This window comes from Cyclopterus lumpus, chromosome 19 (genome assembly GCF_009769545.1).
Source record: "Cyclopterus lumpus isolate fCycLum1 chromosome 19, fCycLum1.pri, whole genome shotgun sequence".
NCBI lineage: Eukaryota > Metazoa > Chordata > Actinopteri > Perciformes > Cyclopteridae > Cyclopterus > Cyclopterus lumpus.
The window spans coordinates 11,713,979-11,741,914 of record NC_046984.1 but is presented as its reverse complement, the minus strand read 5'-3'; the positions used below and the strand labels follow the sequence as shown (position 1 = coordinate 11,741,914).

At 42.2% G+C, this 27,936-nt stretch overlaps 1 protein-coding gene across 3 annotated transcripts in view; it reads left to right on the top strand.

Annotated features, from left to right (window-relative positions):
• Nucleotides 1-27,936, top strand: part of vti1a (vesicle transport through interaction with t-SNAREs 1A) — a 109,567-nt gene that overhangs the window by 51,402 nt on the left and 30,229 nt on the right. Inside the window, exons 6-7 of one of the 3 annotated variants that reach the window (XM_034558254.1) lie at nt 19,040-19,110; nt 22,879-22,940. In XM_034558254.1, the coding sequence (XP_034414145.1) occupies nt 19,040-19,110; nt 22,879-22,940 (133 nt within the window). Of the gene's footprint in view, nt 1-19,039; nt 19,111-22,878; nt 22,952-27,936 lie in introns of all 3 variants that reach the window. The other 2 variants (XM_034558255.1, XM_034558256.1) reach the window with 2 other exon arrangements.

Sequence of the window (27,936 nt, the reverse complement as noted above, 5' to 3'; positions counted from 1 at the left end):
CGAAATTATTATTTATTTATGGAACTTTAAAGCGCGTTATTTGAATAATGCGGGGTATGACGAAGGGGGAGATGTACGGAAACAACAAAATGACAACCACACCAAAACCACCCGAGGGCACATGCCAGCACATCGCATCAGTGTCATCCTTCCTCGCTTTGCCCCTCTGGGCTTACTGCTCAGCAGGTAGCCACACATGCACACACACAAACACAAACACACGCACACACACACGCAAACACAAACACACACACACACACGCATTAACACGCACTATTAACATACTAAAACATAAGTAAACCTTATGAATGTGCTTCATAAGGACACACTAAAACGCACACACAGTCAATAGATTTCTGATAAATACTAAATATATAACAAATATAGACTCTACACAAACTTACTTGTACTCTTTCCAACAAACACACACGCAAACATATGCACCACGCCCTCAGGCCCTGGAGGCGGCAGCAGTGGCATCAGCGGTCTGATAGATGGATCCTGTCTCCTTGTGATCTCCACTTGTCAGACAAGTGTCACGCAAAGCCCAAACACAGATGAAAAACACAGGTATGGGGCACATGTCAGTGTGATAGGACCTCGCGGATGCCTCCCCATCCATCAGCAGCTATAAGATGCTCATCCATTGACTTGGAATGAGGGCGTAAACGTGTTCCTGTCAGAGTGTTTGGGCTATTGATGTTTCTGCTTTGCAGACTAATGGGTTGAACAGTTGTGTTTGGTTTATAGTGCTGTCATCTGGAGCTTTGTTTTTCAGTCGGAAATAATAATGTAAGAATAATGTACACTTTATTGATCCCACAGTGGGGAAATTCTTCTCTGCATTTGACCCATCCTTAGTTATTAAGGAGCAGTGGGCTGCAGTGAAGCGCCCGGGGAGAAGCTGGGGGTTCAGTGTCTTGCTCAAGGACACTTCGACATGCAACTATGGGGATCGACGACCACTCTCCCCTTGAGCTACAGCCGAAACCATACAGCCTTATTAGTGGTTTTGGAATGGCCGGGCTTCTGTACCTTTTGTACCAGTTCAGAAAAGTCAAGGTGTTATTTTTTATTTGAACCCAAACATAATTTAACTTTTTTCGGATCAGGTTATAGTGGCAAAGGAAGCATCCACAGCCACCATCCACTACAATCCAATGCGCACATGCATAAAATTCTTACAATATGAATAACTTTTGCTTCCAGTTGTGGATCTGCCCCCCACACCTAGCAACCGAACACCTGAATGTCACAGGCAAACCACGGAGACAGCCAACTTGTCCAACAACACAACACAGCACATTATCCCCCCCCTCCCCCACGCACGCATATACACACACACACACACACACACACACACACACACACACACACACACACACACACACACACACACACACACACACACACACACACACACACACACACACACACACACACACACACATATACACTTGCCAGACAGTAACAGCCCAAACCAGACCACAACTGAAACAGGGGAGAACCCACCTTTTGTTTACTATTCTCAAAGCTGGATCATGGGCCGGGCCTGGTAAGGGATTGTGACAGAGGTGATGTCTAAATTAATCATTCATGATCTTTCACATGGGCTACAGTAACACCCTTGAAATATTAATGACAGCTGCAGAATAAATTTGATTCCCCTTTCTCTCTGATTATAATCCACAAGAGCGCTCACACACACATGTTTATTTATGCCCTGGAGATGAGGTACGGGGGGTCACTATCAGGAGTTTGTCTGCACACGCACGCACACACACACACACAGACACACACACAGACACACACACACACACACACACACACACACACACACACACACACACACACACTCTTTCCGGCTCCCTCTTGCTGCTTGCATTGTTTTGGAATATGTACATATTTTTCACATGTGGTGTGCGAGTGGGATATACATTATACATTATATGCTTGTTCTGTCCAGGTATGATATACTGTATGAATACTGTGCAGCTTGGCACTCAGGGTTTTTTTGTTTGTTATTTTAATTAAGTCGGGGGCTTTTTCAGTACTTCTTTGGAGGGAGCGTGCGCGACCTGAGTGGGGGAAAGAGCGTGGAGGATGTGTTGCTGTGTACCCAACGCTGGGTGGAATTTGAATTTACCGTCTTGAGGTGATCAGACTTGCAAACTGGGACACGACTTTGTGCAGGTCATGACACTTTTGGATTTAGAAACTCCACTATTTGTGTCCTTTTGGAACATTTCACAGTAGTAAAGCAACTCCCAACAAAGAATCTAAGCAATCTGAGCGGTCTTTTCAAGTCATAAACATCACTGAGTATTCACTATATGTGGCATATCCTTAGAATGAAGTTTTCTGCGTAGTATAGCTAAAAGTCAGCCATCAAAATGACCCATTTCTTGGCTGTGGCCACTTGACAACTGCAGCAGAGTGAAGGTCGTCTGTCAAGAAATGTCTTCTGATTTTGTTTTTCCCATCTCAGACATCATTGCTGTAAGCCTAACTTCTAGCAACATAACCTGGGCTCGGTGCACAGATAACTATCAGCTGTTTATGTCTCAACATGTCACTGGAGATCTCTGTCTTTCTATGTCACCTCCTTGTACCCCTCCTTCCCTCTGTTCGCCCCTTGCTTCCTCTTCTGTAATGAGGCATACAGGACGAGCAAACAGGGTAGGAACCCAAGCTATCATCCAAAAAAAGCTTCCACACAAATCCAAGTTTCTGGCAAGAATAAATACACATACTGTGGCCTGAATACATTCATTTTAGACATTAGAATAGTTCTAGTGCTCGTCAGGTCAAAATGTCTCAGAAAAGGTTTGGCTGAGCAGCAGTTGAGCATCGAGCAGTCCTTTTAGTTTTACTGGCTGGTCTTGCTGGACTTTTTGAAGTTGAAGCATTTATGTGAAAACTTCTCTAGTAGGTTTGATTTTATTCCTGTTATTTGTCTCTTTCAGCCCTTGTTTGGACAAGTAAACAAGTGAAGGGCCTAATTGCTCATCATTCGGTTGTCATCTCCTCTCAGGAAATGGGCTCTCATGAGGAAAAACTCGTCTCTAAACTCCCTAAGTTTGCTCATTTAAATTCATCATGGTGAGCGAATGCTGTTTTTCAGGCCAGTCTTCTCAAACATTGTCCATGTATCAACGTTTTTTTTTTTTTTTCCTGCTTTTGAGAGTATGAGGCCAAGATATGATTTTATGTATTTGGCATTAGTCCCTTTGGGTTAAATTTCCATTTCTCTCTTTTATTAGAGCCACCAAAGGTATTCGCACTGATTTGTATTGGTTTCCAACCCACTCCAGGTGCTTCTCTTTATGACACCATATGGACATTGACTTTTAGACTGTCAGGTAATTTCAAGCTAATCTATTTTAATAAAATGTTCTGTCAGTGATGTGTGTGTGTATTATATTATGTCATGCCGTGTGAGCTACGCTCAGTCATGTGTTTATGTCTATATTAAGGCTATGTATAACTAAGATGTCATCATCGGTTTCCCATCTGTTTTGCTCGCATTTAGCCTTGTCTGGCTCTGCCACAGTGTGCTTGCCACTGTGACATGACAGCGGCCACAACTTCATGCTCTGTTTGAGGTAGCAAATATCAGTCAAGAGATGTTTTCTTCCTTTTTTTCCCGTGGAAGCAGGCATGCACACTTTTCCCCATGTCTGACGGAGTGTTTGCGAGTATTCTGTACATGAATATTTGTGCGTTGATGTTGTGTGTATTCGTATATATGTGTGTGTGTGTAATCCTAATGATGCCTTCCTTCTCTACTCTATTGGCCTGTCAGCATGTTGCTGGTGACTGTCACACACACACACACACACACACACACACACACCCCTCTCCAAAATCTTGCTGAGAGAGGTCATTTTTCAGTGTCAGGACAGAGGATTCACGTTGGCACCAGATGGATCCGGGACACGTTGGACTCATTATTCTCTGTTTGCATGTGTCTGCTCCGTGCAGAAATACAAGTCGACGTGTACAGGAGGCTTGAGCTGAAAACCTATAACGCCTCTCAGTGCTTTGTTACCATTAGCACAATAAAACTGCATTGCAGTACATATCAAGTGTGGTACAAGTGTGCGTTGAATTAAAAAAAAAAGTATAACATGTAACAAAGACAACACAATCGGTGTGGGAGACGAATGGTAAGGATGAATGCATTGGGGGGGGGGGGGGGGTCCCATAAGAGAAAACAAATGCAGGATTTGATCTCAGATGTCAGCTTCCTATATTTCATGTCATTCTTCATCTTGCGTATTTATTTTTGTTCCATCTTTTTACATTTCTTTCTGGCTCCTTTCTCTAGTCTCCCATATTATGTTCACCTTATGTATTCGTTACAAAAAGTCTCACTACTCCGTATTCCTTTTCTCTCTTAACATCACTCACCAGCCAGCCGTCCTCACTCTTTCTCTTCTCCCTCCCCTTTCGAAAGGGTGGGTGACCGTGTGGGTAGACATGTGGCAATGTGGCGAAGGTGGAGGTCAAGGCCTGTGCCCCGGGAGTGTGGTATTTTAATCTGGGCTATTTGTAATGACAGGCCTCCTATGGGCGCAGAGGAGTGGCAGGTTGAGAGGCTCTGACAGGTTCTAATCGCTGTCAGGAAAAGTAGCTGAAGAATGTGCCAGCTACACCCCCTCCCCTTCCGGTCCTCTCCTATAGCTGTTGTTCCCTGCTGTCTCTCTGTCTTTCTCTCTGGTCCTTTGACTTAAATCTCCTAAAGGTGAGTGAAGGATCTTTGTCTCCCCCTATTTAGTTTTCGCTTATCCTCTTTCTTTCTTTTGGCTGGCATCCAGGAGCCTCTGCCTACCAGTATAATCCCTTCCTCTTTGCTCTCCTTCCTCTCTGTTCTCCCTGTGTAGCGCCCACCTCCTCTTTTCCACTGCTGTGGACAGTTGTTGACATTCCTTTGGCATAAAGACTTGGCCTGTCCCGATGTGTCCCATGGTCATTGGCAACCTGCCTGGTTTAGTGTCTTTGCCAAATTATTCAATATGTGAAAAATGGATGAGAAAGTTGTATGACTGAAAATATGACTTCAGCAACTATATATTTTTTACACGACTATGATGACCTTTTGTCTTACAGTATGCACATGATTTTCATGACAAGAAACTCATACTATTCACAAAACAACAAAAAAACACAAAGTAGAAAAAACTGAAAATGATCCATTATTTAAACATTTATTTCTGTGAGAAATTTTTGTACATTGCAGAAACACATATGAGATTGTCTTCAGCAAAATGTTCTCAGTTATTGTTTTAGGTTTATCATCATATTTTGACGTTGTGCCCTGCTTTTGTGTTGTGTACATCATGGAAAGTTTGCAATCTAATCTGTCAATGTGTTTGCAATCTAATCTAAATTTGCAATCTAATCTGTGTTTTAAGAAATATATTTTTGTATTAACAATAGATATTGCATTCAGTACTTTAATACAACAGACAGTGCCAGGAACACCTGTGCAATACAATACAATCGATACAGCTCTACAATAAATGCTAAATTATTTCTCTCAAATCTATTTAAAATCCCTTTAGATTAAACGCCATCATAATCTCTGAAAATGCAGTTCATGATCCATCCATCCATCCATTTTCAATACCGCTTATCCTCATTAGGGTCGCGGGGGCGCTGGAGCCTATCCCAGCTGACATAGGGCGAAGGCAGGGGACACCCTGGACAGGCCGCCAGTCCATCGAGGGCACATGTAGGGACATACAACCATTCACTCTCACATTCACACCTATGGGCAATTTAGAGATCAATTAACCTGCAGCATGTCTTTGGACTGTGGGAGGAAGCCGGAGAGCCCGGAGAGAACCCACGCTGCCACGGGGAGAACATGCAAACTCCACACAGAAGGACCGCTCCGACCGGGAATTGAACCCGCGGCCCTCTTGCTGTGAGGCGACAGTGCTAGCCACTACACCACCGTGCAGCCCATCTAGCAAACCATAGTAAATGATTTTACTAAATAACAGTTGGGCACCTTGAAATACATCAGTCAAAGGAAACCCATTCAATGTACTTACATTTCTCTCTCCAGTTTATGATATTTTATTTAAATTGTAAGATGTTTCTGTTCAAATGATGACATCAGAGAATCCCCAAGATAAACTAAAAATACTCAACTGAAAGTATAAATTACAAAGTGTAGAAAAATTAAAAAATTGAAAATCACTGTGATCTATGTTGGTCCTAAAACTCATTCAATTTATAATCGGTGTTATCAAAACAAGTACCTCAACCTATTCTCCATCTATGCTATGCCACCATACAGTGACAGGAGGGGACCAGAGAGCAGGGGTTGCATCCAGACAATTAAGTACATCGTTGGCATTACCATGAATAGGAACTGCAGTGTGTACTCAGGTTGATTGTCCTAAAATGTATCTCATGTTCAATTTCAAACTCCAGCATTATTATGTTTAGGCTGTGGATGCCTCACAACTTGAGTGTAGCCTAAATTCCATGTTGTTTAATTAATCAGCGGGGACAGATCAGTTCACTCAAAATCAGACATGAAGGAGAATATGTGAAAAATCAAACCAGAAAATAGTTGGTACAAGTTGATTCTAACTCGGCCAAGGCCGGGCCTCCTATAGTGCTTTATTGTTAATGGGTTCATGTTGTATTTGTCACCATTCTGTTGAATCATTTACAATGAGACTGCCATTGGAGATATTTTTTATTTTGAAGATCTCAATGATTTTGTTTACCCTTTCCTCCTTGTTTGTTTCAGTATTTCTAATGAAAAGGCATATGTAGTCTGAGACACAATGAAGAACAGGTTTTTCCTTTCCCCACTGAACCATTATCAAAAACAAAACAAAAAACAGCAAGAAATACAAATATATAAAAGTACCTTACAGATAAACAAGACGGCCAAAAGAAGTTTTCCGGTTGAACACAAACTTGCTGCTCAGCCTCTTTTCTCCTTTGGCACAGGACTGGGATGGCCAGGCTTTGCCCAGGTGCCGTCTGTGCCATTGGCGCTAAAGCGAGGAGAAGCTGGCATACTTTGGGCATGGCCCCTTCTTCCTCAAAGGCTTGCCTCGTCTCCCTTCTTTCCCCTCACGGTCCCTGCTGCTCCATAGCCCAGGGAGCTCATTAGGCCAGACTTCCTCTTCATTTAATCCATTTTTCATAGCCTAAAAAACAGTCCCTGATCTTAAAAAAATCCTGGCTAATTTAAGCCTGGATGTTGAGGAAAAGAGTGAAAATCTCATGCTTTTTCACATTTCTGATGTCAAAATTAAATGTTTTCATTGAGCTATGGCAGAATGGAAAGATGCAGACCTAGCACTAATTTGAACAGTTTTTGAACAGAGTTTTAGACCCCAACAGGCAGCGTCCTATTCCATCCACTTCCTTGCCTGTGTGTCTTGTGGGAGACCAATGTGTTCACTTGGCCTAATGAAAACATTGGTAATAACATGCTCCCTCTCCGTGTTCCTTTAATGATGTATCTCCGACTGGATACCAGAAGGCCCCTGTAGGCTTCCGGCTCCACTGGTTGTGGAAGTGAAGTTTCATTTGTAACTCGTATCCTGGTGGGGAGGATCTGTGCAGAGAAACGAACATGCTCTTTCTCTGACGCATGTTCTCTCCCCGAATCTCCCTCGCTCTCCAACATTATGTTATTCCTATCATTCTCAGTTACTTATTGATTAACAAAAACTCTATATGAAAAAAAAAAAACACATGGCCGCGTACTAGTATTGCCAGTGTCTGGAGATACTATAGATAAGATTATTTTCAGTGAGTCTTGTGTCTACCTTTCACATAATATCCACATAAACACAAAGTTAACATCCTCAAAAGTTGTCCAAGGCTTTGTCCTTTATCTCTCTCCACGAGGACAAAGCATTTTTTCTTCCCTCTTGCAGGAAACCATCACAGCATTAATATACCTCCCAGGTATTAAGTGTTGATGAGCGCCTGTCTCCTCAGGCTGACACTTATTTCACCAAAGGTCTCAGAGCAGAGGGTGAAGGAACACTGAGGGAAGAGAGAAAAAAAAAAGAGCTGCTTGCACACCCAGCCAACGGATGTGGCGGAATTGTTAAGCAGTCTCGGCTGCCCTCTCGTTAGCCTCCAAGATGCCTGGTGACAAAGGTGAGGCAGTGAAAGTTGCAGTGGGTTGAGAGGGGGAGGGGTCAGTGCCCCTAAGGGTACCATGCCATGGCCGTGCCAGGCCAGGACCTTGTGCCACTGTCTCCGGTGCCTCCTCTGTCAGCACGCCCTATGCCCCAGGCCACTGCAGAGAGGGCACACGGGGGGCTGTCACGCGTCGGCCTCAATTACAATCAGGGGATGGCTGCCCACTGTCACGGCTCATATTGCAGTTGTAATAGCTGCGCTCTATCATATCCTATCTCCCATGCAGATGACGTTTGCTGGAGATGTACTGCCAATGGAATTTCTCTTTTCTTTTACAGCGATTCCATCGCCAACAAACAGAACCTCACATATGCACCTAAAAAGCCATTCATATTGGATAGGTATTCAAAATCAACATTTTATTTCAGAACGCTGTTCGCTCGTTGTTGTGTTGGTTGTGTCATTACTGCATTCAGAAAACTAGTTTTCACTTCACCTTGTGACTACTGGCCATTGAGAAGCCTCTAAAATGAGTGAAATGATTTTACTAAATAACAGTTGGGCACCTTAAAATACATCAGTCAAAGGAAACCCATTCAATGTACTTACATTTCTCTCTCCAGTTCCACGCTTACATTTTCTACCTTTTGTTAAATTTGTCACAGAACATATGTTAGATGCTTGGGTCTGCATCTTTTCATCATACATACAGTGTATATATATATATATATATATATATATATATATATATATATATATATATATCTGTTCCACATAAAAACCATGTAAGATGCCCTTTAATTAGAGCGGGTGAAATCACAGTGTGCTAGTTTCCATGTATGTCATGACTATTCCCATGCAGACTAACACAATAATAGGCCATATGCAGTAGTTGTCAATGCACACATTATGTTTATTCAAATTAAAAGGTATTTTCTTGTAAATAAAAGTTGTTTACATTCAGTTTCCCGCTAAAATGCATTGTGCGTCTTCCTGAGGTCTGACCGGCATGCTGAATGTATTTCCTTTCTCGTGAAAAACTGCGCAGCCAATTGTTCACACGTTTGCTAGCTCAGACTCATTTTCTTCTTCCTTTGCTGAACGGTTTCTATGTTTTAGCACTCTCAAATGAGACAAAATCTGTGTGGATGAGCCATTTCAACTAGTATCGTAGGCCTTTGCTGTCACTTTATAGGCTTACTTATTAGTAAAAGACAGAAAAAAACAGTTTGGATGGTTCCTGCTATTTGCCCCTCTATTCAAGAATGCTGTCTTCTAATGCAACGTAAACTGTGTTTGGATCCCTGGTGTTGTGGGTGTAGAGGTGCAAATACAGTTTGTTCTGCAGCGTGGATTGATCTCGTCTTATCGTATGTGCAGAGTTTGCGTACTTGCTCACAGGCTGTGTGGACTATATGCTGATTTACATGGAGGATCGACATACTTAAATGAAGAATCAGCATATTAGTATTTTTGTTTCTGACTATAGGGTGTTGTAGCCATGCCCGGCTGCTGCTGTCAGTCATGATGGGGTCGCATACCTTCACCCCGCCCCTGAAGAGAAAATAACACCTAGCTAAAAGAACCACTGTGTGGAGTCGTAATTTGGTGCCACTTCCTCATGTCCGACCTGTCCAAGCAACTTCATGGCAAGATTCGCTTTGCCAGATGTCACACATTATTCATGAGGGGTAAGTCAAATGTATCTCCGGTTGTGTTATTACAGACTTGATGACTCTCTGTGTCTTTTTTGTCTTTGGTGAAGCTGGTCCCATCAGCGTACCGTAAAACCCTCAGGGAGCCACACCAATCGTAGAAACTCTCCCCGACCCATCTGCAAACTTAAAAAGAAGAAGAAAGAAAACGGAAACTATTTTGTTCAGCAGCTTCAATGACATGTGTGTATTGCTTAGTTATAAATTAAAAGCGAAGGATTTGCTTTAAAAGAAAGGGAGTCGACGACAAAAGATAGGGACAGGCGGGGGGAGGTTAAAAAAAGGGCCAGGTACTCGGTTGACAATTGAGTTTTAATATCATGTCCTTTATGAATAATTAATTTGATGGTGCGAAGGCCCCTTAGAAGGAAGATTAAATTAGTTCTGCCATGTCTTAAAACTTAGATATGCTTCATTAGTGTGGAAGACGGTGGCAGACGAGTTGGGTATTCACTTAAGCCCGCTTTAGCTAATGATGAGGAACAGGAGACACCTTATCGCCCAGCAGTAATGCACAATGTGATATTTGCATGAATGTCAGTTAACGAGAGCAGGAATTCAACACACAAGGCTTTCAATGAGAACGCCTGAAGGCTCGAGCCACTTGGAAAAGACTGTGTTGTAAAGGGAGCACAAATAAACAATGTTCACTGTGCGCAAGAGCGTCTACACGCTTGTCTTGCCATGTTGTGTGTATTCACAGGAGAAGCTGACAATAATCTGCCTTCAACTCTGTGGCCGCGGTCATTGTTAAATGACGCACATGATGCGTCTCTCGTTTTGTGACTTCCCTCTGTGCTTCGCATTCCGCCTATAATGGCAGTATTATTTCCCCTTTGGCCGGCAAGGGAAGTGCAATGGTATTACCCTGAAGTCAAACACACACTTCTGTTTGTGCCGTCTGTCGGAGCAGACACAACGACACAGTGTTCTGATAACAGGCTGCACTGTTGCTCGCTCAAACGAAATTGTCAGAGCACCTTTAGATTTTGCCAGAGAGAATTTGATGTATCGTCTGCGCATAAGAGGGCAACTATATGCCTGTGGCAGTGAATTATCAAAAGAATTTAATGCATGCCACCAATAGAAACATAAGATGTTGAAGTGACGCTGTGAGAGAAGAAATTAGCATTTTACATTCAGTTCTAGAGGACGAGCATTTTAATCTGATATCTCTGTCGGCAAGTAGTTTGAACACGCTTTTCCTCCTTTAAGTTAACGCAAGGATGTTTTTTGTACAATTTGAGTTGATGCAGTTTTGGCCATCGTTCCTAAAGGTGGTGGTTACTCTACAACCTCATTCCTGTCATCTGGGGATGCAGAAAGCCGTTTAGAGTTATTAAGTATAAAGCTATTGTAGGAACCTCCTATTTGGATAAAATTAAGGAAAATAAAATAGCTGTCATTAGTCCTTTACTGAGTGTACACTAAATTATGAGGTTTCTCTATCTGGAAAATCATCATTCATTTAGTTATTTATATTTCTCATACTGAATCTGAAAGGAAAAGTGTTAGCAAACTATTCTTTATGCTCCAAAATCAACTGGCCCTCTACAGCCAGCTTCCACACTTAGCCCAGCTCTCTCCTTTTTTTTTTGGGGAGCCCTCCCTCAGCTCATGAGTATTAATGAATTCAAAGTTTGAGGAAAATAATCTTTAAGTGTTTCCAACTGTCAGATCCTGTCAGTGCAACCACTTCTAATGGCCTACGCCTTCCATTCAGGCTAATGTTTGAAGTCTGGTTTTCATGCCCTCCTTTTTTTCCTTCGCTAAATTGCAGCCGACAGTCCTATGTCCCCACAGATTGTTTGTTTGCTTTCGGCCATGCTTGTTTTACATATCATCGACGTAATGAGGATTCATTTAGTGTGCCGTTAATGGGGGAAGGGATGGAGTGGTGCATTGCGTTCTTATAGGATGTGATCATGAATCAGGTAGCAATCTGTTGTAGTGCCGAATGTACTAAGGGACAAGTAGGACATCTGAGAGCCTCCAAAGCGACGCTAAAGCTTTTCTAAATATAGTGCAGATTTTTCCCGTCCAAAACACTTGACGGGGGAACATCTAGGCGGGAACAGTCAGGCTCCGAAAGCCGTCACATCCTCATCAGTTTGAACAGGAGCGGCGATCAAGCATCGATCGAGACCGTCTCGAGGCTCCTTTGTGTGTACTTCACTCAGCGTTCGCATCAGTTCTAACGTTTAGCTCACAAACAGTGGGGCTGGGTGGGTGAATCCAACAAAGCACATTTAACAATTTATTTCATTCATTAAGCAACAAGAACCTATCATCAGTCGGTGTTGAAAAGTGCTAAATACTCAAGCACTCCCAGCACTCTGAAGAAAGAAAAAAAAAAGAGGGAGCCTCCCAACAGGCCTTGTCAAACATGCAAATGAGCTTGACGCCACGTCCGATTTTGACAAACATAATTAAGGTGTTCCAATTCGGGACGTGTTAATAAAGAAGACTGCAGGCCTCCCCCAGGTTTTCACCAATCAAGCCTGAAAGCTTTGTGTGTGGGTGTTTTGTTTTTTTTTCTCCCCATTTTATTGGATAATGAACTGTTGTAGTCTTAGATCTGCTTTCGCTGAGTTTGAGGAGATGGGCTGGGAAGAGCTGCCCGAGGTGTGGTGTTGAACAGATAATTAAAAGGCAAGAAATGTGTGTTTCGCTCTTTGATCTGTCTGTCAACTTACTGATTAGAGACGTGAAAGCCTTTTAATCAACAGTAATGTGATGATTAGCGCTTCTAAACTGTTGAAAATGAACCAGAGGAACGTCAAGTTTTCCCTTTCGTCTCCCCTCTCCTCTGTATATCTCTCCCATTTCCGACAAACTGGCAAACTTTTCTCCTCCGTCAGTTCCACCGGCGGCTGCTACATCAGATGTTTTGTTTGATTAGGACCAAATGACGTTTTAGTCTGTCTATTCTCTAGTCAGTGGGAGAGCTCACATTTGCTTCAATGTGTTTGTCTTCCAAATGCAGCAGAATATGGTTCTATTAATGTATTTATACATAACTTTGACCTTCAGCTTAGATATGGTCATTATGTTATTACAGTACTCATTTGCTGTGGCAGCATCATTTATACAGCCACACAGCTGATAATAAAATCTAATTATTTAAATTGCAGACTAAAGCACTTAAAATCTGGTTTTAATATTTAGGCTGACTGGTTGAATAAAGTTTGTACTAGTGTTTGTTTTATTTTTTTATTCGATCACTTTTATTTAAAAAAAATATATTTTAGTTGCAATGTGGCCAGCAAAATTGTGTGACACAAATGTCACGAATATGAATAATGCATTCACAAATTAGCTCATTCGGAAATGAGTTTTAATTTTAAACTTCTTTTTTCTTTTTTTTTTTTTTTACAATTTTGACCGAGTTTAATCAACACACAAAAAAAAATCATTTTTGCCAGCACTGGAAAGGGAATTAATAAGTCTGCTTTGTTTGAGCGTATCCCGATTGGCCAATCGGGATAGAGAATAGGTATATAGGCTGACCAGCCGTCTGTAGAAATTCCCTATTTTTTAATTGAAGACTTCAGAAAGCAATGCTCCTGCCTCCACATTGTTGCATGTGAAGCAATCACAGCGAGCCCCCAAGTCCATTAGTTTTCATTTGGATGGTTCAGTAAGACTGGTTGATTAAGTCCAGGCAATTTGCTTGTAGGGAACCTCATTCTCCACTCAGCCCGCGTGCTTCTCAGCCCGCTGCCACTAGCAGGGTTGTCGTTCAGGTTAATTTAATCTGGTTTGTTAGACATTTTAACACAATAGCTTCGAGGCTGTCAAGATGCCTTGGTACATTGTAAGGAGTTTGCTGTAGTTTATTATGGCCTATTTTTGCATTTAAATGCTCTTCGACATCCGACTGCGTTAGTAAATACACTCAGTGTATGCTGTTTACATTGTAACTAACTCATGGTAACAATGTAATATATGAGTGGCTATTTCAGAGTATCTGCATGTCCACAGGGACGTGCCGGTCTGGGGTAATTTCATAAATGTAAAACAAGCTATTCCTTTCCAAGCCTCATCAATTCTCATTGAATGCAGGTGAAAGGGACTTTCAGAAACGTAAATCTGGTGATCTGAGAGTTTGAGGCTGAGGTCGACAGAAAAGTGGAGGCGGAGCTGAAATAGAAGGAAAGAATAGCTTCTCTCCACCACGGTTCACCCTTAAACAAACGGTTCTATTACCAGCTGCTCTCCTACAGGCCCGGTCATTTATACCCATTAAACTTGCGTCTTATCACCCATAAGACGCTCTTACGTCTCTCCGTCTACCAATTGCCTATAATCAGCCATTTAAAACAGCAGCGGAAATTTCTCTTGCGCCTTGTTTCGGTCTGACGGACAGGCAAACGAGACGGGTGGAGGAGGGACGGAGGAGGAGAGAGGGATATTTTCTATGGATGATGAATAGGCCAAGTTGAGTGGCTGACTAACTGAGATCTGTCTTAATCAGAAGTGATTTGTCAGAACAGGAGCTCTGCGGGGTCAGGGCGCAGGCGATGAATAAAACAGAGCCTGGCGGAGTGAAGAAAGGCCCCAGAAATCCACCCTGACTGCGCACCACCGCTCATACACATGCAAGGGGAAGGGCTAAGTCAGTGTGGACTGGCTCTGCTTCTCCCCTGCCCAGAATATCTCTTGTTTTGGGCTTTTAAGTGCTTAGTCTGCCTGCGTCTCACCAACCTGATGCAGTGTGCTGTTAAAGAGGAATCGGTGTTCAACGCACAGGGTGGACATATGTTCAGGACCAAGCCCTTCGTGCATGTAACAGTTCATGATTTACGTATGATAGTTTATTATTTTAGGTAACTACTTAGCGTAATGTTGCTGATGCTACATGCCCCCCCCCCCACTGTGACCTAGCACTCGGCACCTCTTTATTTTGAGGTGTAGCTCGGTGCGAAGGCGCTAGCCTCATGGCCTGTGGGCTCAGCATTACAAATACATCCCTGTGTGGGTACAACTTTGATGGAGGTGATGAAAGTCTGTCACCAGGCAGTTGTAGACTTGAAAAACTCTTTAAAAAAAATTTAAAAAGCTTCTCTGGAAGTGTACAAAGACAGGTAACTTTATTCACCTGGGAGTCACAGGCATATAAGTTGACTGCTGTGTGTGGGTGTGTGTGTGTGTGTGTGTGTGTTGGGGGGGAGGTGGGGAGAGAGAGAAAAAAAATGTATGGTCTAACATTTATCAGGCTCCTCCTAACTTCCCCTTAACCCTCCCATGGGTTTCCATACCCCGTTTGTTAGAGTGTGTGGCTTGTGTCCGGATACAACTGTGTGTGGTAACCTTCAAAAAGTGGTCTCAACTGCTTAATGAAAAGGAGCTGTGCTGAGCCTCAGAGCACACCACTGTCAGGTCTTGTACCCTTTCCGCTCTGGGGACGGAGGGAGCAAGGCCAAAAAAAAGAAGAAGCCTGCAACAAAGAAGGAGAGAAAGAGCCCTTAGACAGTGTGTAACTGCTCTGAAACAGCTCCTGTAAAATAGATGATGCCTCCAATTAATGCGTCCATGGACTGGAGAAAGTGGAAGGCTGTGGAGGATTGAATGGTACCAGAATCGTTGGCTTTCTACAGTATTTGTCCTGAGCCAAGCTGGGCGGACATGTGCAGTTTATGATATTTCTATTGTACACGGCATTATGAATGATCGGTCGAGCCTTTTCTTTCGCGCACCTGACAGTAAGAGAAAATAAGCAACCCTTTCTGCTGTTGGAAGTAAAGAGTAGGACTGAAACTAAACGATTAGTTTCTTAATTCGTTAATCTTTCTAATATTTTTGCAAATCAGTTTTTGATCTGCAAAATGTCACAATTTTCTAAAGCTCAAGATGATGTCATCCTGCCGCTTATGTTGTCTGAACAACCTTCCACCATCCAAAGATGTTCAGTTCACTATCACAGAAGACCAAAAAAAAGCGGCACATCTTCACAACTCGGGGAGCTGGGCACTGGGGAAAGTTTGGCATTCATGCCTGGAAAAATAAACAATTCAAATCAAATAAGTTGCTGATTATTTTCCTAATGATCGACTTATTGTTGTTGCTCTATTTAGGAGTCTTTGCCTGGTTTTATGGTGCTTGTTCAACACTAGTAAAGTTAATTGTCCAGTAAATATATTTTCCGTCCACCGTATCATTTCTAGCAGAATAGTGAAGAGTTGAGTTGATAAAAAGACCTGTGTGCTGTGTCAGTTGTGTGTCTAATTCCTGATCCAGACATTATTTCCCCCTTCAACCTAATCTGTGCCTTCAACTTTTCTATACTAATTGTTTTGTACAGTCACATTAGGGGAATAAGTTGAATGAAGGCTCACTGGTGCTGGTGCGAGCGTAATGTAATGGAATAATGGGCTTGTTAAATGGACCTTTGGGGATGGGGGATCTTTAACAAGTGAGTCAGAGCAAGGCCTCTGGGCCAGGGTTATTTAAATTGTTAATAGCTGTTTAAACAGGAGGGGAATATTTTAAACACTAACGAGCAACAAGTCAGGAGCATTAACACTAAATTATTTCTCCTCTCCTGCTTCTTTTTTTTTAATCAACTGTACATTTTTCCTCTTTTTAATACACCACACAACATTTGTTGTGGTCATTTTGTGCTGTCATAAAAGTGCTGTTTAAACATGAATGTCATATTTTAACAATACAAGTCCAAATCGTACGCACCGACATGCTTTTAAGGCCAGTGACTACCCCACAAAATCCCACATCAACACGAGCTATAAGATATTATTACTGGAGGGACCAGTTCGCTGTTTGTTTGTTTTTTTACAGGCGTTGACAGTTTTGGGTGTAGCCTTGTCTTCATTAACTGTATGATGAGGAAGATGAACTGGTGTATCACGATATTCAAGTAGTTTCTTGAGGAACCTCTCATTATTCATCTACATTCAATTCTTCTTCTTTTTTTACTCAATATTTTGCGCCGTTTGTTGCCCAACAAGTTCTTTCTCCCAGAAACTAATGACGTTTTTCACAGACCACTGGACAGCGGCACTTAAATTAGATGAATGGAGATGTAGATACATGTCAGAGAATGAGCAATGCAAGGGAAGATCCATGATAAAGACAATAAACACCATACATTCCCCTGGGAGGCGTTCTGTACATCACTTATGGGGGGTGGGGGGACTGGTGAGAGACCTTACACAGCCGAGTACAATGTTTATCTTCACACGCTATAATGGAACTTTTTGTTGATTTTAGACAACCCTTGTTGTCTATTGAGAATGCCGCTTTTGAGCAGATGTGGTGTCTTCAGTGACACACTAATGATACTGTGCTTATTGTATCTGAATACTATCTTTTGTCTAAAGAGTGTCGAAAGTTCTCCCTCTTGATCAAGTGTAAAGTATAGTTTCTTAATTGTTCTTCAGCAGCTGACGTTATGTTTGTCGAAGGTAATCTTTTACGTGTGGATGTACGACCCCTCATATCCTTCTTTAGACCAGCACCAACGACAGAAACCTGAACACACTGTGGTTTCGTTCTTGTCCGCTGAACGGAGCTATTCATCATTCGTCTCTCTCCCCCCCCAGTTTTTTTTTGTTACCTAAATGTTCATGAAACCTTGATGATCTTGCCTTAAGAATATGTGTAATGAGTGCTGATTGCTCAGGTTCAGCTACCATCGGAGGCCTTTTCTCCTGCTGCCTCATCCATCTTTTTATACGTTGCAAACCTTTCCAATAATGCACCTGCCATCAAAAAAACCTCTGCTGCTGCAGTCCTTGTCACACTCATTTATTTAAAAAAAAAAAAAGGCCCAGCCCTGACAGAGATAGATAGATGTGCTTATTTGTCTCTGTAACAGAAGAATTCTGCAACAACTCCCTTCCTGTTTATCCCTTGTTCTTCTCCAATGGGGACCGGGGTGGGCCTTGTATTTTTATGGTTATTAATACCTGCACTCAGTCTTTTAATCTGCCCTATTTGTCACATGTGACTGTCTGACTGCACTGTTTAATCTGGGTATCCTTCAATCTGTCTCGTCCCAGATTAGAAATTAATGAAGGCAGGAAGAGACACATTTGAGTCACTTACAGTGTAGGGGGGTAAAAGGGACGGGATGAATGGGAGACGAACGTCATTCATTTGACAGTGCTCTCTCTTTCTCCTCTTTTCCCTGATCCCCTTTATCTGTCTGTCTCTCTCTATCATTTCTCTATCTCTCTCTCTCTCTCTCTCTCTTGTTTAGCTGCCAGATGTAGCCCATTTTTGCCCCCCCCCCCAAAAAAAAAAAAAAAAAAAAACAGGCACTCAGCACGTGGGCCCTTTGGTGTGCGGCACCTGTGTAGTGTAATACAGTCAGCAACTGCGTTGTTTATTCCGGATTTGTTTGGTGCGCTTGAAAGCCTGTCTTTGATCCATGCAAAGATTCTTCACTTCTTTTCCTTTTTTTCCTGATTCATCCTCAGCCTCCCTCATTTTTAAACGCTAATACTGGAGCTGTGCGGTTAAATGGATGGCAGAGCAGTGGGTATTTTTGATTGCGGGGGGAGGGGCTGGGGGCGCAACTTATTTGGTTTATCCTTATTTTTGCTTTTGTTTTCTCATTCTCAACCCAAGGGACGGGAAAATGACAGTGGCCAATGACAAGCTTGTCAGGTGCCTTGTCGGGGATGTTTTATAACTACGTTAATGTGTTTACATCTGCAACTGACGAGAGGCATTTAAAAAAAGAGTGGCTTAATGAATATTGCATTGGCTGAGTGGACCCCACTGGCAGGATGGATGCTGGGGTAGTGTTTCCTAGAACCTGTTGTCTATTTACTAAAGCATTTTATGTTGGTTCGAAAAACCAACTACAGTATTCTACTTTCTGTCCGACTGACACTCCTTCTAGAAAGCGTTGTCTCTTTCCACCCTACAGTTGGGGCACAATGACTGCAGAATGCTCTTTCTACTAAAAAGACTCACTTCGTAAATCCATGTCAAAAATATTTGTTTCATCCTAACTGTTTACACATGACTTTTCCAAAAGAGAGTACAAGAGAGAGCCAGGTCTACTCCTAATGATGCAGATATTCCAAGAATATGGATATGACATTTGTATGTGTAATATTTCAAGCAAAGTCATTTTTCAATCTTTTTTTTTTTTTTTTTTACATTTTAATTTTGCAAATGTCAGACCCGCTCTTCTCATCCTGCACCTGCTTATGTTACAGAACAAGTGGGTCAGGAGATTCTTTCCAACCTGAACAGTGACCGTGAGAAGATCCAAAGAGCCAGAGAAAGGGTGAGTGCCCACATGCACACACTCATCTGTCTATTCTAACAAGTGTTTGTGAGACCGTAAAGGTGTTACAGCTGCTTCGCAACATTGACTACATTCACCACTTTCTGCGTGGTTTTCCAAGTGAACACACACAAACGGCACACACACACACACACACACACACACACACACACACACACACCGTCTTGGATATGCTTACACGGGTGCACACACACACACACACACACACACACACCGTCTTGGGTATGCTTACACGGGTACACACACACAAAGTCAGCAGAATTGTATTGACAAGGTAGTTAATGTGCATATTTATTGTACTGAAGTACATATTTATAGTCAATATCACCTCACAATTTTAATATTCTTTTGTTTAATTGGACGTAAAATGTCATATGCAGCAAAAAAAGCTTGCGTGTGGCTACATAGTGTTGGTACCTGTGCACCTTTCTCCAGGATTTTCTCAACGGGGATGAGCCAGCTGCCGTCCTTCCTCACTTACCCTCCTTTACTTCTCAGCACTCTTCTCCAGTTTCCCTCTCTCTTTCCCACTTCCCCTCAGAGAGTCCCCCGCCCACCATCCCCAAATCCTCACTGCTTCCCCATACAGTTAACAGAGACAGAAAAGACCAAACACAGGAAGGGGGCTCAGCACTGACTGCACCCTCTTAAAGACCACAACATGGCAGTGGGAGTCGCACAGGCGATTTCAAAGGAAGTCAAACATCTCTTTTCAAAACGGTCCACAGCGTCTACTGAGAATACCTGCTCCGTGTTTCTTTAGCTTTCTCTCTCTCTTCTTCCCATGAGTCTTCTTTGCTGAACCCCTTTAACCACATGTACACACACGCACACACACGCGTACACACACACACACCCTCAAGGGGGGGGGGGCAGTTTTTGGGGCAGAAGCAAAGTGAAAAGAAATCAAGATGTAAAGACACAGGATGGAAGAGATGGTTAACACCTCTTTTGCATTAAAATAAAGGTGAAGGAGGTATAGTTCTAGCAATAATGCCAACACATGAACAATCAAACTGACCTCAAAACACACACACACAAACCCCTATGCTCAGCAGGGGGTGTGGCCTTTTGTTTTGCTTTTATGGTACAAATAGAAGTCAATGAAAGGTTTCAACACAGGGTTAAATCGGTTCATTCCCATTGATTGAAGAAGGTGATTTGTTTTTATTCTCCAGGCCAGCTCATGCAGAGGCCGACAGGTATCATGGGGCACGTTTTCATATTTATTCCATTAAATTAGTATATTCTTGAATCAATAATGTCCAAATTATTAATTTGTTTCCGAACCCCCTAATGCCTTAAAATTACTAAATTGGGTTACCAGATTTGTCCTCTCCCTTCTCTATTGAAAACATGAACTTTGCATTATTTGTCCATCTACTCTATATGTCATCTAATTATTGTAGGCACCATGAATTCAATAATTTGAGTGCACCCCAACTGTGAAACTTAGCTGTAGCCTGCTTGCTTATCCTCTTATCACTTACTAACCAGACTAGCCCCAAAGCTATAACTTCAAAAAGGTCAAATGACTGAGGTAACACAATTGCGATTGAACATATGGCCTACTGCCCTTGCATTTGCGTTATTACAAACTGGGTGCCTGTGACAACATTCCCACGAAAAATCCCAAGCAGCCCACACACTCTTTGGATCTCTGGGAAGTGAGATCCAAAAACACACCTGCAATTACTGCTTATCACCATAGGTGACGCCAAAGAGTACAAAACGCAGATCTTTGAGATTGTAACTTTAATATTCAGCAAAACATTTTATCTTTTCTTTACTAAATTTCCTCTTTCTGCACTTTAGGTTGAAATGATATGGCTCAGAGACTATTAGGAATTTGATGTGCAAATTATCTTTGTTTTATAATAATTGTGACAGAATATGTATGGATGTTATCCTAGAAAGTGATCGAGCCCGTCTTTGCTGCCGTGTTCTGTTTTGAACTGTACATTAAATATGAATCCTCTCGTTCGTTCCATGTAGGGAACCACAGTTAATTTTAGACCCTCAAAAATGTGAGTTAGTTTCCATTTAAGGTTAAGGAGGATAGCAGGAGATTTGGTGAGAGGCTGTGGAGAGAGAGAGAGGAATGGAAAGAAGGAATGATTCAGAGAGAGATGTATTTTGGGAGAAAGTGTGAAGTATCTAGGGGACAGATCTGTGGGTAGAGGCAGACATCAGGCAACTGCAGGACTTGTTGTCTTTGCCAGAGGGCCCATACCCCAAGTCCCCCACCTCCTACCCTGTACCACATGTATCTTTGGCTCTCACAACCTGCATCGCACCAACCCAGGCTGCCAGAGGGTAGAAAGGAAGGATGGAAGAAGAGGAAAAAAAGTAGCAGCAAAGGAGGGGTGGGAAGAGAGGGCGGATTGAGAGATGACTACAAGATGAGCCAGAACAAACGGGGGGAAAAGAGTGATGCTGGAGCCATTGTAGAGGAGAGGAAGGTTGGAAGAAGACATGTGAAAGTGAGGCATTAAAAATAGAATAAATTACAGTATAATAAGTGTATAAGTACACTGATGAAAACATACTGAGTGAGAGTGGCTTTATTGGGAAGGCAGTTCTAATCTCAGAGAGAGATGAAGATAAATGACTCCCTGCTGACTCCAGGGAGAACCTCTCTGCAAAAATTCTTCCCCACATTCCCTCATCATCCTCTAGAAATGCGATTACAGGTAGACGTATGTGGCAGCTCACTCAGTGCGGTGTCAGCAATTTTTTTTGTAGTCCCACTCGCACCTTGTTGGCAACATCTCCGCCAATTTCTTTTCCCAGTGAAAGTGTCTACCCCTGATAAGAGGATATAGAATGAAAACATCTCCCTGACCCCTGAGGGAAAAAAGACAGAGAAAGAAGAAGATGGAGCTATAGAAAGGGAAATATCCAGGGCAATTAACCTCAAATAGCCATGTTCGTTATTTCAAGGGTGCCTTCAAGGACTCTCTGTGCTTGTTACATAAGTCAACAGTAAAGGGTCCTTCTCACAAATTTCCCCACACCATTTTAATGTTTGTTTTGCAGCAAGGTGAGCAGAAGGACATGACCTCCTTAGTTGATGACTTTTTTAAAGTTACAGAGATGTACTACCTGTAAATAAACAGCTATGGATGGCTCTAGTTCAAAGACTTGGTAATACATGTTGTGTTGTGTTGGGGAAAAATATGTTTAGTAAGTTTTTTATCTAGACGGGTAAACCAGTAACCTAAAGCAAAAAAAAAAGCAAGCTTCTTATCAAAGGATCTTTGATTCAAGTGTCAAACTTTAAAGGTGCCTTCTAAAATTGCCCTTGAGCAAGGTACTTTGCCTTGAGGCCAGTAGTACAAGGCTGTGTAACAGTATAGCCTCGCACAAGCTCAAAGTACCACTGTAAAAACTGCAATTACGTTAATGTTGTAATTAGCAATTAAATATGTTTGGTTAAAAATAAAAAGTAGGTCCCCTTGCTGGTAATCCATCAATCTGTTGCTGATATACGATGTTGTGTTCATTGCCAGTGTCCTCGGTTATGTAACAAGAAAAGGCCTCTGCTTTCTCTGTCTTTTACAATGAGATGGTCAATTGTTAAAAGGTTTTAATAGCAGTGTATGTTGTTGTCAAAGGACAGTGTTATACTCTTATACTTGATGTTTGACTCTTGTGGTTTAGACGTAGACTGTGTTTAATAACCTTGAGAATCGTTGGATCAGAATGCAAACTAAAACCTGTCTTTCACCGGTTCTGTTCCCGCAGCTGAGAGAAACGGACGCCAACCTGGGCAAGAGTTCTCGCATCCTTACTGGCATGCTGAGAAGGTAAGAGGCAGGTACGGACCTTGTTTCTGCACCTCTCTGTATGTCTCGTGCTTTAACTCCAAGTCATCAACAGCTAAATAAGTGTATTCTTAAATAATCCATCTTTCTATTTATGATTAGTTGCTGTTTGCCACATTGCTTTGATTTTCCAGAGAACACAGGTGGGGATAGATAAACAAACAGAAGAACATGTCAGTAAATGGATGAATGAACACAATATTTGTATTTCAAAGGAAATATTATAATTCATCACACCATTATCCACTAGTTAAATTGTGACCAGTTGACTTTGTCCACTTCTGTGTATTTTATTGTGACAACATCTATCAAACATCTACTCAACAAGGTGCAACTGCAATATAGACATTTTTTTTGCAGCGTAATCATATATTTGAATGTCATGTTTTCTCTCATTCAGATTTCTCATGTTTCTGATTAGTTGCATGTTACATTTCTACGACACTTAATGTACGTTTGAACGAACAAACTGACAAACCGTGCGAACGGCTGTTCTGTTACACGCAATGGTAGTTGGTGTGAAGTGCCTTGGTAGACTGAGAAACGGGCAGCCGAGCATTGCATTGGATCCTGCAAGTACACACTGTACATGTCTCCATTCTTTTCTTTGTGCCTTTTTGTTTTTCACAACATGCACTTACAACCCATTTCCAACTTGCAGTCTTTGTCTCTCTCTCATGCACGAGGCAGCCCCCAACAAGCACACAAACACAAGCATTCACACGCAAATATATCAATAGTCCTTGGATTATCTCATGCAACTGCCACCTTACAGACAGACAGACACACACACACACACACACACACGCACACACACAAACACACTCTCTCACCGTAATGTCTTGTCACATCTCCATTTTATAAAGTGCCTGTGTGCCTAACCCTGAACCGTGACGACACGGTTTTGTGTCGCTCCCTCTTTCTTGTTTTTTTTTTTCCTCCCTGTCGCCCACTGTGGATTTTGATTAAGAGTAATATGTAAATGACACCGACTAAATGTAAAATCCTCGGGCCAGGAAGGAAGTGTCAATTGAAATAGATGCTTCAGTGCCCGTAGACAATTTGGAGGGTGGCTCACAGGGCGGCCGGCAGTTACTAGAAAGGGAAGGCCTGAGAAGGGCTGTGACGCCGACTGTAACCAATATTTCTGCATATGTCTCCATTTTGTCAAGTCTGATTATGGGAAGAGGAGGAGTGGGGTTGGGGGGAGGGGGGTCAGCTCGCCTGGCACGTCACCCAAAGCTGTCCAGAAATCATTCATCATTCCCTCCTCCTTCCCTCTTTTCTTCCCTCCACCCCCTTCTGGTGCTGGAGTAAATAACACACTTATTTCAATATTATCATATTAATGTTAAAGTTCAGCTGTCACCTAATGGGTAGACTTAATCAGACGTAGCATTTTAAGAGGCAAGCTGCAACCCCCCTCCTACTCTCTTGACGTGTCTTTCCTCCTCTGGTTAGCACCCTGCTCAAATCAGGATTTATGAGGGTCTTCCAAAGTGGGGCCCGGCTGCGAGCCTCTTCGACTACCGCCTGGCTTTCTGCTTGATGGGAGCAGCACAACATGCACCCCCCGTAATTCTTTTTTTTTTCCTTCTTTTCTTTTCGTTTCTTCGCTGTTTGAATAAAAGGAAGTGTGTTTTTGTTGTAAGTTTATGGACTGGAAACGTCAAATCTGAAGTCATTTATAACCAGAGCTAGAGAACTGAGAGCGAAAAGTAAATTCAGGATGGTTCAATGATATTTCACCCCCCCACACCCTTTTAGGCAATTTGTTCTCATTTCTCCATTCATTTAATTATTTGCTCCCCCAGTTTTCTGCCTTTTTGATTAATTGTGTATTTGTGTGTGATGTCAGAGCATTGTAAATTCTTTACACTGTTGGTTTGGTTTGGGGGTAGTTACTCTGTCATTCTACACTGGCTTGTCTCAGCTATAGAAGCAGTTTATTTCTTAAGGTAACTGGAGTACAGGACTTTTAGAAAAAGGTGAGTAAGTGAAGTAGACATAACCTGTTGTATTATATATCCAACATGGACACAGACACTCACTCACAAGTATATATATTCCATCTTTTAGTTTGTTGGTGCTCCTTTTTGTTGTAATAAGCTAAATGTAAAAGCCACTACAATAGTGTTGTCCAGGCAAAGAGCTGCAACCTTTTTTCTACTTCAATAACAGAGAGATTTAGCATGTTTGGCCATAAACTCTGATAGTAGCAGATACATAAATACTGCAGTCATTGTAAGTTGGTTATGATCAGTCAACACGTTGGCCTTCATCAGTGGTGAGACAAATAGATCCACTGTTTTGCTTTCACACCTCTTCTGAAGTGTCTTTATGGCCTTTGGGTTTCACCCCAGCTGAGAAACAATTAGACACTCATTAAGCTAGCTGTCAGAGTTCAAGAAAGCCAATTAACTTAAAGACTTTGTGAATATAACTTATTGTAAGGAATATTCAGATGCCCACACATCTCACATAGCTGTGGCTTTGTTTGAAAATTAATCTTACACATTTCTGACTGTGAAACCCATCACTGCTAAAAAGGCTAATTAGTATAAAACGCTGTATAGATGTTTTTGATTGGCCGTGTCATAATGACGAGTCTCTCAAACATCTGCCTCCGTCTCATGTCAGCTGTCTTCATTTACACAGTGAGGTGGATGCCAGTGGTCTAGTGGTGGGCATCCACTATTAGTACATGTTTAATTCAATTTTCTGAAATCCTTTGGGTTTTAATTATACCGTGACAGGCACAGTGATCCTAATGAGGCAGAGAGGCAAACCTGATATCATATTAATATCTATGATCATCAAATAATCTATCATCATTTCATTTAATTCCTATTTGGCATCCCCACTAGAACCTTTGCACCACAAAGAAAATATCTTTGAGGGCGTCACCTTTTTACAAATCTGATTTATTTCTTATAAAAAATACTTAAATACTTTTAGATTTAGATCAATCCAATGTAAAACATTAACCACACCTAAATCCCATAAGCAGGTAGTCGTCAGCATCTTATAAATATAAATGAATCCGTTAATCAGAATATTGTTGATTCAAGTAGTGGTTTTAGATTTGAATCCTCGTTGCCGTCAAGCAACACCTTCTATGATTGCTTCGTTGACAGTGAATATAACACTGATTTATTGGGGTCTGAACTTCAACCAAGACTTTAAGTGGTTCTGTAAAATAAAGAACACCTGACCACAAACTTGAGCAAGCATTTAAATCCCCACGGGCTGAATAATTTCTTCTTTGAGATTTGATCCGTCTGACAGATATTAGCTGAACTCTCTCATGTCATAAGATTTATGTACGTAAACTTCGTTCTGTGTATTTTCCTTCCATCGTATTGGTCTTCCACCAATTTGAAGTGGAATGTTCCAGTTTGATGGATGTATGGGTTTGGTACAGTCTGCATTGTGACGGGTTACAGCTCACAGTGTGGATCACAATCCCTGACTAGAGAAGCCACAGACCTTTTGATAAGGCATCTGTTGTTTACAAGGCATAATGACACTATGGCTTCTCGTAAATGGCCCCGTGACTGTGGTGTGAGCCTTCCTGCTGCTATACTGAACATCTCAAGCATCTCACCCAACACGGTCAGATCAGTTGGGAGTGGGATGCGGCTCCTAGACCCAGTTTGGACCACTGGGGCTCCTGGCAGCTTCACGGAAGGAGGGGGCACAATGAAGGGCGATGAAGCTGGACCGAAAGGGGAGGATGTATATTTTGAAGGCAGAAGGGGTTATCTACTCTCGCTGGCAGCTGATCCCACATGCAGGTGGTCGACTCAGTCGCCAGGCAGAATCAAAAGTCAAGGCCCCGGGTGGACCTCCCTTTGAAATGGGAATGGGGCCTAGATATCAGACAGAAAACATAAGCAAGCTCCAAGCCACAGAACAGCTCCAGATTCATGGCTGGGACTGGGCAGTAGCGATGGGCAGGAAAGATGGACAGAGCTATCAGCCTTCAGAAGAGGACGCATGCACACTCTGGACACTGATTAAGATATCAGCCCATGAGCCAGGGATGAGGATGCTGCAGGAGCTCACAAGCGGATGCAGCCGCACTGTTACCAAGACACCAACTTCCTTTCTTGAGACGTTTCTTGACGAGCTGTCTTAATGTGCAGCCCACTTTGTTTCTTTGATTTTCCACTGCAGGTACCTGTGCTGCAAGTTCTGTGCAAATGTAGTACAGCTAAATAAGAACAAGCCCCTGAGTCTTGTTTCTCACCGTTGATAATTCACTGAAAGGAAGATTAAACCTTTTTCATATGACTAATTGGCAGAAGAAGAGTATGTACAAATCAAAAGTTTCCTGCCTGCGTTATTCACGAGGAAACTGGAAGTTGTTTCTTGTTTGCTTGGACCAATAAACACTCATGCGAACAATGTCATGAGCCAAGAGACCATAGTGCATGGCTCCAAAAAAACATCTAGAGTGGCAAACTTTTGATAAGATCTGTAAGTTTTGGCCTCTATCCTGTGGTATTGGCAAATATATAATCTCTCTCTCTCTCTCTCTAGTCCATCATTTACTATTGGTATATGTAGGTCACACAAGTAATGGGATTCAACTCTACCAGTGAGTCTGTGGTGGGATCGGAGTCTTGGGGCCCGCTTGAAGTCTTGTTATGAAGTTGAACAAAAAGATTAAATTTTTTTTAATTGAAGCTGAAAGATGTGGAAGATTGCAGTTCAGATGTTTTCTTCTTCCCCTTTTCCTGTTTTTTAATTAATTTTTTATTTGTGTTGTCCTTTCTTTAGCCTAGCGGAGAGCAAAGGGGAAAACATTATTATAATGTTGTGGGGTCAGGAGAGTCAACCCAGTGGAGCAGTGGCAGGCTTTCTGGCAGCTGCTGCTCTATCATTATACCCACCTATCACATGCATTTACAATCCTACACACTCGTATAATTCTTCTTCTTCTGTGTTTCATCAGAATATTGGAGTATATGCC